General features: G+C 39.9%; 1 protein-coding gene across 16 annotated transcripts in view; it reads right to left on the reverse strand.

Annotated features, from left to right (window-relative positions):
• Positions 1-17957, reverse strand: part of LOC138634094 (calcium/calmodulin-dependent protein kinase type II delta 1 chain) — a 42630-nt gene that overhangs the window by 6003 nt on the left and 18670 nt on the right. For 3 of the 16 annotated variants that reach the window (XM_069720724.1, XM_069720722.1, XM_069720732.1), the window contains 6 exons: positions 16870-16964; positions 16034-16156; positions 15844-15927; positions 15639-15681; positions 13666-13703; positions 4922-4970 (listed from right to left, as the gene is read on the reverse strand). In XM_069720724.1, coding sequence (XP_069576825.1) covers positions 4922-4970; positions 13666-13703; positions 15639-15681; positions 15844-15927; positions 16034-16156; positions 16870-16964 — 432 coding nt within the window. Of the gene's footprint in view, positions 1-4921; positions 4971-6111; positions 6157-8071; positions 8132-11810; positions 11844-13665; positions 13707-15638; positions 15682-15843; positions 15928-16033; positions 16157-16869; positions 16965-17957 lie in introns of all 16 variants that reach the window. The other 13 variants (XM_069720725.1, XM_069720716.1, XM_069720727.1 and 10 more) reach the window with 7 other exon arrangements.

Below are 17957 nucleotides of genomic sequence, written 5' to 3' on the forward strand. Positions count from 1 at the left end.
GTAGCAGGTGGAAATCAGCAGATGAAACTGTAACAAATTCAGCAGCGCCCGTTGTTGCATTTGAGGATGTGTCGTTGTGGTATCAGGACAGCAGTCCTTTTTCACAGCAGACATGTGGGCGTGTCAAAGAAGGAAAAGTACAGGTGGAACTGAGACATTAAAAATAACTGGTTTGTTTGGGTGAGCTCTTTCCGGGCCCGTGGTATTGAGCATGCAGTGTTACCGTCATGACTTACTTGGGAGCTTTGTTGGAACATGAGCCATCGTCAGTGAAATTTGTTCCACCTGTAATTTTCCTGCTGGGTCACAAAATATCGGCTGTGAAAAATAGCTTAGAATAACCATTAAATGTTAACACTGCCAGGTTTCAGATATTCACCTGGCACCTGGCCTTAGTATTTTGTAAAATGATGGCAATGGCCTCTTAAATGACCCTCAGATATCACCTAGCAACTGGAAAGAAGACTGAAAAAAATATGACTGACAATGAAAACGTGTTTGTCAAGGAGGACGAACAGATCATTTTGTATGTCGTCTGCCATATTGCCAGGAAGATCTAACATCAACAAAAAGTGAAACATTTCTTAGTTCAGTTACTGCCTTGTCTTGAAAGTGATGATTTAAGGGACTTTGCCTTAAATGATAAACATACAACCCGGTTTCCAAAACAAAAGTTGTGATGCTGTATAAAATGTGAATTAAAAACAGAATGCAATGATTTGCAAATCATGGAAACCCATTTATTTGCAAATGGACCCAAGACAACATATATAATGTTGAAAATGAGACATTTGCCAGCAACACAGGTTGGGGAAGGGGCATGTTTACCACTTTGTGGCATCACCACTTCATTTTATAACATTCTGATACCATCACAGATGCTGGCTTTTGAGTTGCGCACTGATAACATCAGTGGTCCCTCCCCGCTTTCGCCTGGTCTTTAGTCTATTATTTCCAAAAAAGAATCTCAGATGTTTTGACGCCTGAAGGCCCGAATATCCCGGCCATCCATTATTGGCTTACGGCTTTGCCCACAGAGATTTCTCCAGACTCTCTAAATATGAAATCCACAATTGTAGTTGTTGAGAAACATTATTCTTAATTTGTTGCGCTATTTTCCCACACAGTCTTTCACAGAGGGGTTAACCTCTCCCCATCTTTAATGCTGAGAGACTGCTTTGCTGTTTCTACCCAATATTGTTACTGATCGGTTGCCAGTTAACTTAATTGCGAGATGTTCCACCAAGTGTTTTTTTTATTTTTTTATTACATAACTTTTCCAGTCTTTTGTTGCCCCCGTTTGAAACTTTATCGGAGATGTTTTGCTGGCGTCAAATTCAAAACAAAATGATAAATAATCATAAATTTCTCTGTTTCCGCATGTTGTTTCAAATGGTTGTTTGAATGGTTCAAACATCGTTTTTTTTTTGGAAACGGGGTGGTACGTCCTGCTTTACTTGGAGACGTCTTGAGTGATATTAAAATGAGGTGAAGTTTGCCGTTTCTTCCTGGGCACTTAGGAGTGGGACTTACACTGGGAGTCGGTGGGGCCCGAGCTGGGCAGGGGTGCCCTGCGCTGGGGGCCAGAGCTCTGCGTGGGTGCGTGATGGGGGCCGCAGTGGCATGTGGTGGGATGGTCACAGTATAAGACCAGATAGGAAGATGCGAAGAGGAGGAGCAGGTAGGCAGCCACTAGTGACCACAGCATGTACTGGCGGCACTCCTCACAACTGGGCCAAACACTCGGAGAGTACCAGCAGGAGAAGAACGAGGAGGAAGACGAGGAGGATGAAAAGGAGCGCGGGGAGGGAGGCCGGGGGGAGGTGGGCTGGTCTACATGCTTAAGGTGGTAGATTTGGGAACTAGAGCAGCGGGAGACTGCTGAGATTTAATGGTACAGAGGATTGCAGGTAATGAGATGGAAATGTCACAGGATGGGAGAAAATGAGATAAAAAAAAAAGAAAAGAAAAGGAAAGGAAAACATGAAATGAGGAAAACATGAAAAGCATGTAGGAAATGACAATTTGTTCAAAACTCTTGATTCTTCCACCAGCTAAGAACAAATCTCATGGACAGAGCACACGGAGCAACATTTAGTGAAGGACACACAGCAGTAATGGAAAAACGACCCCTTTCCTGAGGTGATAATACAAGAGCATGGGCCTCAGAAAAGAGCATTAAAGTACGAATGCTACAATTATCAGATGAACAGATACGTTCCATCCGCCTGCCTCTGCGTACGAAGATTGATTCATGTACAGAGCAGCTTTTTACATGGTTTGCCTCGAACACACAATTTTATAAGTGTTACATCTGGGCATTCAGGTTTGGGGGGAGGGGGAGCAACCTCTAAACACAACACTGATATATAAATACATCATAAAGTTGTCGTAACTTAATATCTCCTCCTCCATGCTCTAATGTCTATTAGAGCAGCTATGAGGAGCTGAAGTGCTAACTTAGATTTTTTGTTGTTTTTTTTTTTGGGTGAAGACAGTCAAACTTCTTGAAGCTAAATGGACAAATTTAACCTCGCAGATCTAGAAGGGAAGTGAATATTAAACTTACATTCATCAGCAGGACACTAACGTGACTCCAAAAGAATGCTGCGTTTGCTTGTGTTTAAATAGGCAGTTACAACACATTAGCTATGACAATCTTAAAAGGTGAAGATACGTCCGGTGGGTTTTCAGCCTGTAGTTTACTTCACCTGCCTCCAAGTAAACATAAAAGAAAAAGAACAAACAAAAACTAATGGATATTAAACATATCTTCCAGTCCAGTCAAGAACGTAGCTGCCTTCACCCTTCAACCAAATTCCCAAGGAAAAGATATGCCGGCCACACAGATCCCTTTAGCAGAGAGGAAATTATACTAAGACGGAGCCACCAACGATCTACCATACATGTAGGTGAATAAAAGTAATTTCAAGATGTAGAACTTTTTTTTTTTTTTTTGTCTCTCATTGCATTTTCAACATATTTTTTTTTTCCCACTTCCTGCCACGGACAGATCTAAAAATAGAGACCACTGCTGAAGTCTTAAAAGAAATCAGGACTAAAATATTCCCCTAATTTGATCAACATGTTTGTTGGCTGAAGCTTTGATTGGTGCAGCAAATGCAAATCTGAGATGATTTGAATGAATAAGCAGAAAGAAATGACGAGGGGGGGGAAGAAACCCTGATGGGACACTAACACATCGTACTGAACACTGTCAAAAGTGGAGCTACGGAAAGCAGTTTCAAAGCTTCAATATGGTTACTGAAGCATTGAGGAATCATGACCCCATCAGCCACGAATAACAGTGGACGCCATTATAAAGGGCCATATCCTTTAATGCGTTTGTGCGTGTGCTACAATTATGGAAATACAGTATGCTGGCATACACGCACAAATACTGCAGGGAACTATTTGAATGTGAGGAGTCTCAGGAATGAATTAATGCTGAAATGCTTTTGCAAATGTTCAAAATATCAAGAGTTTAAGCCTGGTTTATGTAAAAAAAAAGATGATCTGTTCTAACAAAGGTCACTACTGTAGTGAACAGAGCACACAAGGACATGCGGATCACAAATCAATTCCACTCTGTAGACACTCAGAGCACATCTAAAAGATTTCTGTTCACTCAACTCGCAGACGTGTTTCCCTTTCGCTCGTTGTTTTCCTTGTTCTTGCTATTTTACAGCCACTCAACAGGAATGAGGTCTCTGTCTCCTGTACACAACCCAACACTTCCATATTGTGACCATTGAGTGCCGATTGATTGAGATAACAGCCAACTGAAGAATCCAAAATGTTGTATCAAGTCTACTTTGAATGCAGGTTTCAATGTTTCCCAACCAAACTGCAACCTGAATAGAGATGAGTGGAGCTTGTGCACAACGGTGCCAGATATCTGAAAGCTTGCACGTGAGTGGTCCGAGGCAGGTGTTCAAAGAGCTCCAAACTCTGGTTTGTGGTACTGGTACTTATATCGTATAGACAGTTTATGGTCTGGACTGTTTATGGTCATATCATTTTTCAAACACCCCTCTCTCACTGCAGCATCCACCTGAAGGCATGGTCTAGTTTCTCAGAGGAAACCCTCGTTATTACCGTCACTGTCCAATCTCTGTTGTTCTGGGTTGGTTGTGTCCTGAAAGGGAGTGATGAGGACAGAGCCTCGAGACCAAGTATTAGTGCTGTACATACAGTATCCTATCTTAAATTGATCAAATCCACACCGCATGGCTCAGAGAAAACATGTACAATCTCCAAAGTGAAGCAGGTTAATCCAGACATATTCATTATCTGTAAACTGTAGCTGCCCTTGCAGTTTTAACTCGCCACAATTGACTGTCAGTTTTGTTTGCGGAAAGTGAGCTGTTCATGTAACATTTCAAAATTCCTGGGGCAGAAGGAGTTATTATTGTCACCCCCTCCCCCCCCACTCCTGTACTAGTAGTGTTTCCTTACGGGAGGTAAGGAATACCTGAATACCAAATATCAATATCACTTCATTCACATACATGAATCAGTATGTGAACGAAGTGAAATTGATGCGAGTTTCCATACTGCGTTCACTCAAACCACCATAAACAAGGGGTCAATACAAGCCCACAGGTATTTTTCACCCTCAGGCTCTGGTTCGTATACGTGGTACTGTGATAGCCATGACACGCAAAATGAACAACCAGTAAAAGCGTTTGGCACAAAAATCATTCCTGTGAAAAACATGGTTAGCACAAACCGAATTGTAACGTAAGTCAGAGCTACCAAAGAGGAAAAACAAAATAAAGGTGACCTTAACCTGTGATGTACAAACTTCAAAAAGTGACCGTTTGTTTAAAAGCTGACGAGAACATTTTTGAATGAGGTGTGTGGGAGCTGTCGTGCTGTTGGAAGAGTATTGTGTATTTGTCAGTCTGAACCTTCCTACCTCTCACGTCCTCGTCCTCGATGGTGGTGTTGGTACTCTCACTGGACTCCTGTGAAACGATAAAAAAAAAAAAAAGAAAAGAAAAAAAGATTTTGTGAGTGTAACCAGCCCTGGTATCTGGAGATCGGGATGCTCATTCACGGCAGCTCATTTCATCATCATCTACCGGAGCACTTGGTTGATACGAACTGGGTGTTAAAGTGACCAGACGGATGGCGAGAGGCGACCGGGTGATGAATCCGAAAATGGTGTGTTTAAAGTTACTGCAAGTTATTTTTTTTTTTTTTATACCGAGTTTAACTGCTGAATCAATATGGGCCTAAAACCTTTTTACTTTATTGAAATGTAGTTAAGTTACAAATGTTGAAAGGGGACATTTTACAGCGTTGTGAGTCTTTGGAAAGCAGGAATTATAATTGCTTAAAATGAAACAGAATTTTCCTTGATATGCATATTTAGCCAATAATAAGACAATCATTTATGTTGTTTTATATATTGTACAATGACCCTCTCATTTTACTATGCACACGAACATTGACTGTTTGCTACGCTATGAGCTACAACAGCATCCTGTCAATGCACAAAGCTAAAAAAAAAAAAAATACCAGTTCATGTTCATGCACATGTTCCTACAATGTTATTGAATGGATAATACATGATAATGTAGATCCATATGTGAGCACAAGAAGATCTCTTCGACACGGTAGATGGAAAAGGATTGGGGTTTGGAGCAGCTTTTGTTCACCGTGCCATTGCATGGTCTGGATGTGTTCCAGTTGCATGCATAATCCCTTCATCACACAACTTTAAAAACTGAACGTTACGATGACGATGCTTCTGAAACGGTAAAAAAAAAAAAAAAAAAAAAAACTCACGATATGTTGTGAAATATTTGAAGACCACACACGACGACACAATAGCATTAATACTCAGAATAGTAAGCAACGCACAAAACTGTAACAGATGACCAACGTTTAGAGAAAGAATTACATGCAACAGTTAATAAACATGCAGTATTTAATCCATAGAACCTGCAGTCCCGCGTTTTCTCACATGACATACGAGTTTTAAGACCAACCAATGGCACACAGATATCACCATCAGAAGCAACATTTAGGCTCTACTCTAAATGACACACACACATCAGCAGCAAACTACAGCGTCAGAGCAGCATCTGTCCAGCTGTATACCTTGTTTCCATCAGCTGGGTTGTGGATAACAGTGGTTTGAGGCTCCTGATTAGAGAGGACCAACAGTAGGAAGAGATGTTGGTGCAGAATGAAAGGGAGTTAGGAAGTGAGATCGACAAGAAAGCATTTAGCAAAGGAGACAAAATTAAAATGGTGAAGGAAGAGTTTAAAACAGAACGTGATTGCTATTTGGGGAAAACAAGTCGTTACTAAAAACACAATCACCACAGAACACGGCAGTACTACTCGACACAGATCATGTAAAGTCTTTCAAGTCTTTCACCACAGATGATCAGGTTTCACTCAGGAATGGTGACAAGATGACGTAACTGACATGAGACACAGACACTGCAGTAAATTAGCTGCCTTTCCTGGCGAACAATCGTAGGATACGACCTTTTTTTCAGGAGCGTGTGTGACTGTCAGCATGAGTGTAACTCTCTACATGTGGAAAAGCGAAGACATTCGCAGGGACATCCAGGAATCCAGAGGTAGAAATCTCAGTTCTTCGCGTGAAAAATGTTTGGGACCCGCTACATCCAAGGTTTGGATGACTGTGGAACTCTTCGGTCTCAATTATAAGTACTAAAGGTGAGTATCCGTGTTAGAACATTTCTTGTTTGTTAAAAAGTCCAAAGGTATAAAACTAAAAAAAAAAAAAAAAAAATGAAGGTGGAGTTCAATATTTTGGGAAATAAGCCGATTTGCTTTTCTCCCATAGCAAGATGAGAAGATGTCTGTGCACTTATAGAGCTGGGATACTGGTTAGTGAAAAGACTGGAAGCAGGGGGAACAGCTAGCCTGGCTTTGTCCAAACTTAAAAGAATAAGGGCATCAATATCTCCAGCTGACTAAAGGGCGTGTGTATCATCTCTTAATCAGTAAATGGATTTAAATGTATTAAGGTGACAACATGCGTTTTTACAGGGGTGTTTGCCAAGAAGTTGTACTGACACATAACCCCCCCCCCTGAAACCACAAACTAATGTTTTCACATTACCGTTTGCGTATCAATGAGAAAAAAAAAGAAGTTCATGTTGATTAGTCAGCTTCAGAACAGCAGGTGACCAAGGTAAATGTCTTATGTTAGCGAGGCTAACCATGTCTTCCCACTCCATACCTACCACACACACACACACACACGAAACGTACATCTTCACACCGACATTAATTATCATGTTACACACTATGACTTTGTTTTTGATCCATTTCCGTAAAAAAAATTCCCACGATCAAACTTTAAATTCTGTTGCATGTGACGCCGGCTGTGGGCAGAAGCTACAGATTCAAATAATCTCATTAATTCAGTTTGGGATTCTGGGTCAATTACAGATGTTTTGTTTAGGATAGCAATGATCTTCCTATTCAAGCCGCTGACAGGCTTCTTCCCCAAAGAGCTATGGCTAAGTGGTACCAGAAACACAAAATTCAGTGGAGCATAATCCTATAACATTAGTGTCAGTGTTACTACGTTAACGAATTCACATTTCAGCATTACAAATGGTATTTCCTGTTGTAATATATTTGTCCTCCATCACTTAACCCAATAACAAACCAGTGTTGTCTCCAGTTTGGCTGACAACAAAGGCTTAAAACCTGCAGCAATGCTGTATTAGCCACAGTTGGCATGCAATGACTCTAGTGCCATTACACCCATCATCAACAACAGAGGAGAATGTAGCCCATGTACAGCAAGGAGGCAGAGCAACAACAACAACAACAACAAAAAAGCCATCCAGAAGTGCATGTGGACTCATGTTACACAATCAGTAAAGAAATGCGTTTCTTAATCTAAATGAAAAAAAAAAAAAAAAATCCACGGTAAATTGGGAAAGACGAGTTGAACACAGCTGTGTAATCAGGACCGAGGTCACTGAAAGTATGGACGGATGAATAGTTAGAGATCGACAGTCATGCAAACACACGGGCAGCAAGGCAGGCAGGCAGGCAGACAGTGTACCAGAGAAGGAGTGGGGACAGGCTCTTTGGGACTGGTGACCACATTAGCCTTGTTGTTGATCTGGAGGGACAGAGTGGACAGACAGGTAGACAGACGGGACAGGGCAGAAGTGACAAGGCTTAGTGTCCAAACAATCGCTCTTCAAGAGGCGGCTGTGGAGGGAAAAGTGGAACACCGGCAAGCATCGATGCGCACGTCGCACAAAATACTTCAGCTCCAGTTTGAACGGGTGAATCAAATAAACCTCTCGTCAAACTTTCAATCACCAGATGTTAAAACAGGAGTTAGTAAACCAAGGAACCAGGGAAGATGAAGAAAGACAGACAGTGTGGTGAGAAACAAATGACCCGATTACTGTATAGAAGAAGAATTATTTAGGTGTGTGTATATTTATTGATTGGTCTTACTTTTTGTACAAAAATATTTTTAATCACTTATTTTAGTGTATACATATTTAGAATTTTTTCTTCTTGTGTGCACTTTTTTTCCTAACTGTGTTTCAATTCTGCTGTGACGACTACATTTCCCCAATGTGGGATTAATAAAGTCTTATCTATCTATCTATCTATCTATCTATCTATCTATCTATCTATCTATCTATCTATCTATCTGTCTGTCTGTCTGTCTGTCTGTCTGTCTGTCTGTCTGTCTGTCTGTCTGTCTGTCTGTCTGTCTGTCTGTCTGTCTGTCTGTCTGTCTGTCTGTCTGTCTGTCTGTCTATCTATCTATCTATCTATCTATCTATCTATCTATCTATCTATCTATCTATCTATCTATCTATCTATCTATCTATCTATCTATCTATCTATCTATCTATCTAAAACCGTTCTACTCGTTGCATGAGTGCTGGTTACTACGTGCAGGACAGTAAAGGTATGAGTATGGAATCTGTTTTCTACTCTGATGTGCTCCCATGTCTTTGACACCTGGATAAGGCACATGAGATAATATGTCATTCTTTGAGATATTAATATCAACATATATTTATTGCAATAAAATGTTATCCGTTTCGCAAGACTTTAAAGTTCTTATTTGACTGATTGGGTCTACTACAGTAAAATGAATTAGGACAGAAAGTTGAGGGGATCTTCCAAAAGCGGGTCCGGGCCAACGTGGTGAACCACAAATCCTCAGCAACATGCTGCAAGGGTGGCAGAAAATTGGGGTTGTGACATTTTTAGACAAGAGATTTGTCATTATGTTTTCCCTCTGCTGTCTGTAAGAGGCTTTATGATGGTTGGTTAATACACAAAATCACTGCATATGGCCACTCTACTTTGAAAACGAAACAGCAGTGGGCTACACACTGTCACACTTGATGATAAAGTATTTTATTAAATAACTTAATGATTTATTATAGGATTTGATCGCTTCGATTAGGGTAAATTCATTTAATGGCTTATTTTAGTTTCGTTTTTATTTGAATGCGACATTACAAAAGACGTCATATGGTAAATAGTATTTCTCAAATTTCAAGTGATCATTTTATAATCTGAGTCAGTTATACTTAAAGCAGCACGCCGTAAAATCCTCCTTTTTGGTTATTTATCTGAAAAGTAACCGTGATACTACATTTTCGCACGAGCCGTATTAGAAGTGACGTCTTTCATTCAATGCTTTTGTTTTCAGAACACTCAAAAATGCTTTAACTGTGTACTTGGAAATGACAGAAAGTGACTGACAATAAGAAAAGCGAGAATGACAAAATCAAGTCTACATTGACATGAATAATAACAATTGAATGCACAAATCACAGTCCATGCTGAGAACCAGGAAAAGAGTCAGAGCATGTGTGCATGTAAACATACTCGTTGATAAGAGAATGGCCAGAAACAGGAAAAAGAAAATAAATCGGTGACTTCAAAATGTGTTTCTTCAAAGCATCACTTAGGCCACATGCCAGTCGGATGTGATGAGGACCTGCTAACAGTTTGATATGATTGTAAACTACTATTTTATCAATGTTACTATAACAAGACTACATCTATGGTAATATTTAGCTTCAAAACTAAGGGTGAAGGAGTGGGGTCAGGGTCTTAATATGGTCTAATAGGCACTATGTGGAAAAAAAAAAAAAAGAAAAGAAGGTTCCAATACTGAAAAAACAAAACTACACACTACAACTTCTCAACCTCCATGGCTTATTTTTTTGGCTGGGGACACACTTATTATAAATGATAATTGATTTTCCAAGATACGCTTTTTACACAATCCAGATAACTCAGGAAGAGGAATGAGTGAACGTGGGTGACACTTATTCAGTACAGGGATACCTATTGCTATGTCCCATGCATCACGGCATAAATATTTTCATGAAAAAAGCATTAAGAGACTTTCAAAGTAAGAGAGTATTAATTCTACTGGATTTGGTCAAAGTTGACTACTTCCACAGTGTCTCTGGCAGTGAACCAAACACACTGACACGCTTTTCACAGCGTGCAATGGAATATAATTCATGATAGAAATATTAAAGCTATTATGCTCAGTGTTCGCCAATTTTACTATGTCGCTGTGGCTTTTAAGTTGAAAAACAAGCTGGTCAACTAAAATGACTGGTGCTCAATAGCAATATCAGATGCAGGGCTGTAAGCCAGAATTTGTGAAATATTGAGGTCAGGAGCTCAGGTCCCCGATCTTCAACAGAAAATGTTGACGGCACCGAAAAGGTTTCAAATGTTATCGTTATTATCATGTTTCTTTATAAAAAAAAATTGTTTTTCCTTGCCATCGTCACCTTAGTGCCTGCTTCAGAGGGTTCTGGGTTCTGTAAAGTATCATGGGACAAGTTCATTTGCTATTAGCACTTTATAAATAAAATGTATTCAAACGTATTCTGACATTTTGGGGTCTAAAAGTTGTCCAATATAAATAAATCTCCTATGTATTTGAAACATGAGTCTGAAAACACTGCAATCAGACAGTAAAGTACCCACACTGCTGTTTTATTGTAGACTGTACATTCCTCTAAGGTTGCAAAAAAAACCCTCCCACATTTCCTGAATAAAATCCTCAGTGGTAGCTACAGCCCTCTTTACAAGTAAAGAAGACATATTTCTGTTTAAGTTGAGTTTTTTTCAATGTGTTGGAATAAAGAACTCAATCCTAAATTTCTCCATTCAGTTCCCTCACTCGCGTAGTTCCTGTTCTTTCTTTTGCAGGTGTCCCCGGCGGTGGAGCTGCATGTCTCTGCTCTGTGATTGTCGGCCCCACCAGCAGTTCTTCTCTTGTATCTCTATGCTGTTCTTTTCTCTCTCTGCTCTCCTCTCGCCCCAACCGGTCGAGGCAGATTGCCGTCCACCTCTGATCCCGGTTCTGTCGGAGGTTTCTTCCTGTTAAGAGGGAGTTTTTTCTTCCCTCTGTTGGAGGTTTTTCTCCCAATGAAGAGGAGTTTTTCACTCCTAGCTTATGTGGGAATTGTTGAATTGTTGGGTTTCTCTGTATAATATTGTAAAGTTCTGCCGTGAGGACTTTAATGTGTCAAGTGCCGTGAAATAACCTGATTTGGCGCTATATAAATCGAATCGAATCGAATTGAATTAAATATCAGTCAGTATCATAGTAACCCTGTATCATTCTGTTGAGGGGACAGAGGGTCCCTGCTCCAGTAATGCCGTGCATCCCCAGCCCCAAGCAGCACTGTGGTTGTGGTGGAATTTCAAAACAATAAGGCGTCTATTGTTAACTATCCACTGCAGATGTCAGTCTGGCTAAAAAAAAACAGCAGCGAGCTAAGGCCTACCCTTAAATGTTCTGTACCGTCCGTCTTCCTTTTCTGCAATGCAGCACAAGAAGAGAGAAACTGAATCTATGTCTGACTCGACACACACACACACACACACACACGCACACGCACACACACACACACACACACACACACACACACACACACACACACACACACACACACACACACACACACACACACACACACACACACACACACACACACACACACACACACACGTTGTCATTCATGTTTCCTCTCGAAAACAAGGTTTTTCAGAAACACCCAGTACATTGCAGTAGGCATTCAGTGTCTTAAGTACTAGTTGAAACCATACAGAGGAGATGAAATCCCTAATTCAGTGACTGCAATCTTCTCATATACATTTGCTCGCTAAGTGCATTAAGCACCTTCCTGGGAAGAAATTGCCATCATACCACAAGTGTTAGGTCACATTCACGAAAGCAGTACAAGTGGTTCATTTGATTAAACAGGTGGTAGTTAGCAAGAGAAACAGTCATTATTGGGATTGAGAAGACAAGGACTGCCACCAGCAGGAGCTCAGCAACAGCAAAAGAAACAGTCTCGTTTTAGGCAGGCTAGCTTAAAAGGGTGTGCTTAAAAAGGGAAATACCTCAGAGCCAGAGGAAACATCAACACGAGCCTTCGGAGACACATTCCTGATTCAGAGAATTAAAGCTGACAAATTAAACAATTAGTAATTATGTTAATATCTGCAGGTCTGCAGAGCTTTTCTGCCTCTTTCAGCCAATTACTTTTTTTTTTTTTTTTTTTTTTATCACATATTGACAAAATAGTTCAACACCACCCTCTCATACACCGTGTTTTTACAAGAACCGCTGTTTTCAGTGAAAAAGCTCTGATGAATCCACTGTACACTATGACAGCATATTGCTTCCAATGCGATGAAAATATAATTTACTTTACTGTTAGTGCCAGCACTTTCAGGAGGAGGCGATGGAAGGTAGATGTTCCTTGTAAGACAATGCCATTTGCAGTCTGTTAACCGCACTGACCAGCAGTCGTAGTTTGGTCATTGACAAATACAATTGACAAAGATATAAACATTGATTATGAAAAGGCGAACAAACACAACAAAAGCAACCCATATGGAAAGCAAATCTCGTATCTTATAATATTGAACAAATTTGTCATAAGGAAGCAAAATGAAAAATATAATGTGGAAAGGATCTTTTAAAAGTGAGAAAAGGTAGTACACCACCATTATAAAATGTTAGTCTAACCCTGCAACAGGCCAACCATTTCAGACGACATTCTCCTTCTTTTCCACCATCTGTTTTATCATTTGCAAAATCCCCGTCGCGAAAAACAACAACACACCTGCGAAACTGCCACCTACACACTGAAAATGGCAAATGTTGGTGAATATTTGGCCTTTTGCAGGGATCTAGCCATTTCAGTGCCAAAGTCTGCATTCCCAAGTGCAAATGTTCCACCAAAACAGACGCCAAAATCGAAAAGTGGTCAGTGGCCTCAGGTATAGTGATGTAAGCGGTCACATGATGTACCACAAGTAAATATTAGAGCTTGACTTAGTTAACAGAGTTCAGTCGAAACCACCAGAGCCAGTCTGACTAATCAATGCAAACAATGAAGATGAGGGAATCATTACTGATCATTACTGGGAAGCATGTCACACCCACCGAGAAAGAAAGATTTCAGTGAGGAAACCCAAGCTTCTGTTTTATCCCTTTAACATAACAGTATTCAAAGAACACTTAAACACGAGAACAAACCTGCTGAGGTGCAGTGGGATAAGCAGCATATGTTAAACAATAGTAAATGACATCGAAGCAGTCTGTTCATGAAACCAGGATTATGTACTTACTTTGACACCATCAGCCTTTTTGTTCAGCAGGCTCTTGGCTACTGCAGAGACAAAGAAAACCATGCAAGGACATTAGTGACTAGCTGGTATTAACGAGTACACACACACACACACACACACACACACACACACACACACACACACACACACACACACACACACACTCTATTTAAGACTGTGGCAATTACTAGCAGCCTCAAAGTGGGCCCTGCTAGAATTGGAGAAAAATGCAAATTAAGACAGGAGATAAAATAAAACTTAGTGAATCATTAGTCTGAAACATGCAATTACACTCATGCGAGTGAGTGGTGAATGTTTCCTCAGGTATTTGTGACCAATGAATGACCTCCTACTTTTCAGTTAACATGCAAAAACAATCTGAGACACGGAGCAGATGATCGGTAGTGGCAGGGAGAGCAGCACGGGGAATTGGGAGTTCGAATCTCCACAACAGGTAGGAGTTTATTGGCAGGAGGGATTGTCAAACCATAGACATGAGCATGTTTAGTAACTGATAGAAGCTTTGCAGTGACATCAGATAGCTTTTAGCAGCCATATTAGAGGAAAACATTGAAAAGGACATAACATTTCCCTTGAGGGATTGATAAAGTATCTCTCGCTCTATCTATCTATCTATCTAGTTTCAACTTTATCCAGTCTGTCTGAGGTAGATTTGTTCTATATTTAGCTACAGCTATGAAACCAGCTTCTGGCCCCTGTGTGTAGAATTTGTAGCCATGCTTGCTACCATGGCAAAAACATGAACAGTCCGGCACTTTGGTCCCTACTGAAATATCTCAATAAATACAGCAATACATTAAACAAGTATACAGTAGATATTACATATACATGATAAACCATTAAATTGCATTTAGTGATGGCTATGTATTTCTTCCAGTCTTTACATATAACAAATATTATAAAGGTGTATGCTTATAACACCTATGTAGCAATTTATAATTTGTATACGTACGACAAAATATGAATGACAATATGTGCACGTTTCTTTTTGATCTTCTGAAATACATAAATTGTAAGTAGATGTATATATATATATATATATATATATGAAGATATTTCAAATATAAAAAGTACTAGCATATTGTGATGGTTATTTGTAAATGTTGGGTCTACACTCAAACATTTAGCCACTGTGAATGCAGTAAAAGTCTGAATATATGACAAATTACACTTTTATAAAAAAAAAAAAAAATCTATATAAGGTATTGTGACTGAAATATGTGTATTATTATGCAATTCAGAAAACTGGGAATTTTTGTTTTTCAAATAAAGTGTTTTCCTCCGGATATGGCCACCAACAGATGCTGTACGTCAGCTGAAAGCTTTATAATGGTGCTTTGACAGACATGGCATGCCTCAGAAATGTAGTTCAGCACTGTGGAGAAGTGCCAACTACACCAAGAACTCTTACCTTACACACAAGTTACCACACAAGAAGGGGAAGGGAGAAAAACAAAAGTAAACACTAAGGACATGTTTACACTGATATTGATTAAACACTGACAGTTCAGAGATTACAAAAATAAAGACGAAGTAAATGAGACTAAGTAGGTTTTCCTGTCATTTGTTATAAAGAAATGCAATCAATAACATTTAACAGAAGTTTGAATGCTGTGCCCTTTACAATGACCTGTAGATGGGATCGATCTGTACGGCCACTCAGTCTTTGTTGGTGGCAGTTTATAAAGAAGGACAGATGGAGCCTAATGGGCTTTAAAAGCCAGCACATAAAAAAAATAAAACAGCTGCTCTCAAAGGAGCAGCATCTTAAACAATAAACCAATAGAAAATAATATACACAGAGTTAAACAGGTGTCAAAGAAAAAAAAAAAAGTCATCAATAACGCTCTTTCAGAAAGTGAAGACGTATGACAGTGCCTTACAAGGGAATCAATACCTCAGGTGGGACTAGGAACAAATGTAACCATTTATAATTGCTGCTTCAGCCCTACCTGAGAAGTTGCGAGTGGCGAGCATAGTGGTCAGGATAGCACCCTACAAAGAGAGAGAATGGACACAGAGAGAAACAAACTGCTATATTTACAAAGGCTGAAAGGTTAATGATTAAAATCTTGTGGGGCAAGGATTCTGCTGATCTTTTTATAAAGATGACTGCGTGAGCTCTTCTGAGGTATTGGCCCAGTTGTTGTCACTCACCTTGAGTTTCCTTCTAGCATTGAATTTCTTGAGGCACTCCACCGTCTCCTGTCTGTGCATCATGGATGCCACAGTGGAGCGTTGCTGTGAACACAGGGAGACAGTATTTAGTGTCATCGGGTGTCAATGAGGAGATCGTTAAAAGAGGACCAGAGGAAGCGGATGTGAAAGTGGTTTGTGTGACACCTACGCAGATCCAGGGGTGTTTAAGCGCATCTGTGGCGGTGACTCTTTTGGCTGGGTTTATGGTCAGCATCTTGTTGATCAGGTCTTTAGCCTCCGGGGTCACCGTGTCCCACTCTGGAGAAGGGAACTGTTCCAGGAATGAGATCATGGAGACCGTTTTCAGTGTCCGACTATCTTTCATCTCGCTGTCCACTTCTGCTGTCTGTCTGCATATTGGCCATCTTCAACACAATATCCATAGCTACCAATACATCCACAGTGTTATTATCTATATTTACAGCTACTGAAATACCAGGATTAAATCTATAAACTGTCTGATTTCTCTAAATTAATGTCAATTATAATTACAAGTAAAAAAAAAAAAAAAAGTATGTTGACTAAACTCCTATACACACCATTCCATGTATTAAACAAGTAAACTTAATTTCTGTCCCTTATAAAGGTCAGTTCAAAGAATCTACGAATATCCAACAATCCACTTATGCACTCTGGGCTAAAGTCAGATTACTGAAGCTCTAAACCTTTAGAAAACAAAATAGGTCTCCACCATGTCTATAATTGAAAGTTGGAAATGTCCTGATTTAAATTTTAAAGAAACACAGACCTGCTGGTAGCACCCCATGGTATTACAGCAGCAGGCATATTTCAATAGACCAGCTTGTGTTGACAACAAAATATATATATGTAACTTGCTGTAGCAATGGTCAACAACTCCACAGGGTTCCTTTAAGGTGCATTGTTTGTTTGAAACTCTTTATTTTGTAATTGTTTTATCAAGTCATTTGTGATTTAGATTTGATAATAGAGGAGAGAAAGGGAGTGTGTGAGTGTATAACTCACATCATAAGCGCCAGCTTTTATCTGCTGGTAGAGTCTGTGCTGGTCCTCATCCCAGAATGGAGGATATCCCACCAGGAGAATGTAGAGGATCACACCTGCGCACGCGCACACACACACACACACACACACACACACACACACACACACACACACGGTAAATTATAATCTCAACAGGGAGCTCACTTTGTGATCAAATACATTTTAAAGCAGAAGTTTTAGGAATTCTAACCAAATTTCATGAAAATCACCAAGAAATGCAAATGAATATATCCACTACCCTTTCGTGACTATTAGGAGTTATTTTATCAAGATAAACAGCTGGTGGTGATCATCTTCATTTCCAATGCCTTGAAACTATGTAAATAAAAGACCTTCAAATCTCAGACGGTAAAAAAGCAGGAAATAAATATGTAGAAAACATGGAAACAGGACATGACTTTTTTTGTGTGTGTTCCTATGAGGAAGGTTGCTGTTTTTACATTGCTCCACTCAGATTTGATGTTTTCATCCGTATATCCTCTCTCCAGTGGAGCGGAAGCTTCAGCTGATGTTGAAGCCACATACTTCATCATTTATGTACTATCTGTTTGTTTCCGTTTTGCTTTTATCACCAATTTTTCCACCTCGGACAAGCAATGTTTTGAATTTTTGGTCTGCTTTGCCACTTGTATTTGCAAATTAGGAATACAAACACAGAACACATAATGTTCATGACTTAATCCTCAAATCCATTGCTCTTCAAAAGCCGCATCGAAAGTGAGAAATAAAACAATAAATGTCTACAAATACGTGATGTCTAAATAAAGAACAGTTTGGTAGCAGACACACGAAGCGCTTGTGTTTGCTGATGTTACTTGGAGCGGGGTTTTTGATTGGCCGGGCAGTTGCCAGGAGAAGATGAAAGGACCATCTGACGCTGAGAGTCTGACCACAAACAACACCGGCTATTGTTGCTGTGAACTCAGTGAGTTAGCGCAGGCGTGTTTAAAGGAGGACGAGTGCGTGTTTTACACAGTGTGTGTGTCTGACATGTCAGGCCCAGGTGGCCTAGCCCATCTGAAGTGTGTGTAATGAGCATGAGCAATGAT

This window comes from Brachyistius frenatus, unplaced genomic scaffold (assembly GCF_029030835.1).
Source record: "Brachyistius frenatus isolate BFR_SWC_R1_liver_20210118 unplaced genomic scaffold, ASM2903083v1 Contig_248, whole genome shotgun sequence".
Taxonomy (NCBI): domain Eukaryota; kingdom Metazoa; phylum Chordata; class Actinopteri; family Embiotocidae; genus Brachyistius; species Brachyistius frenatus.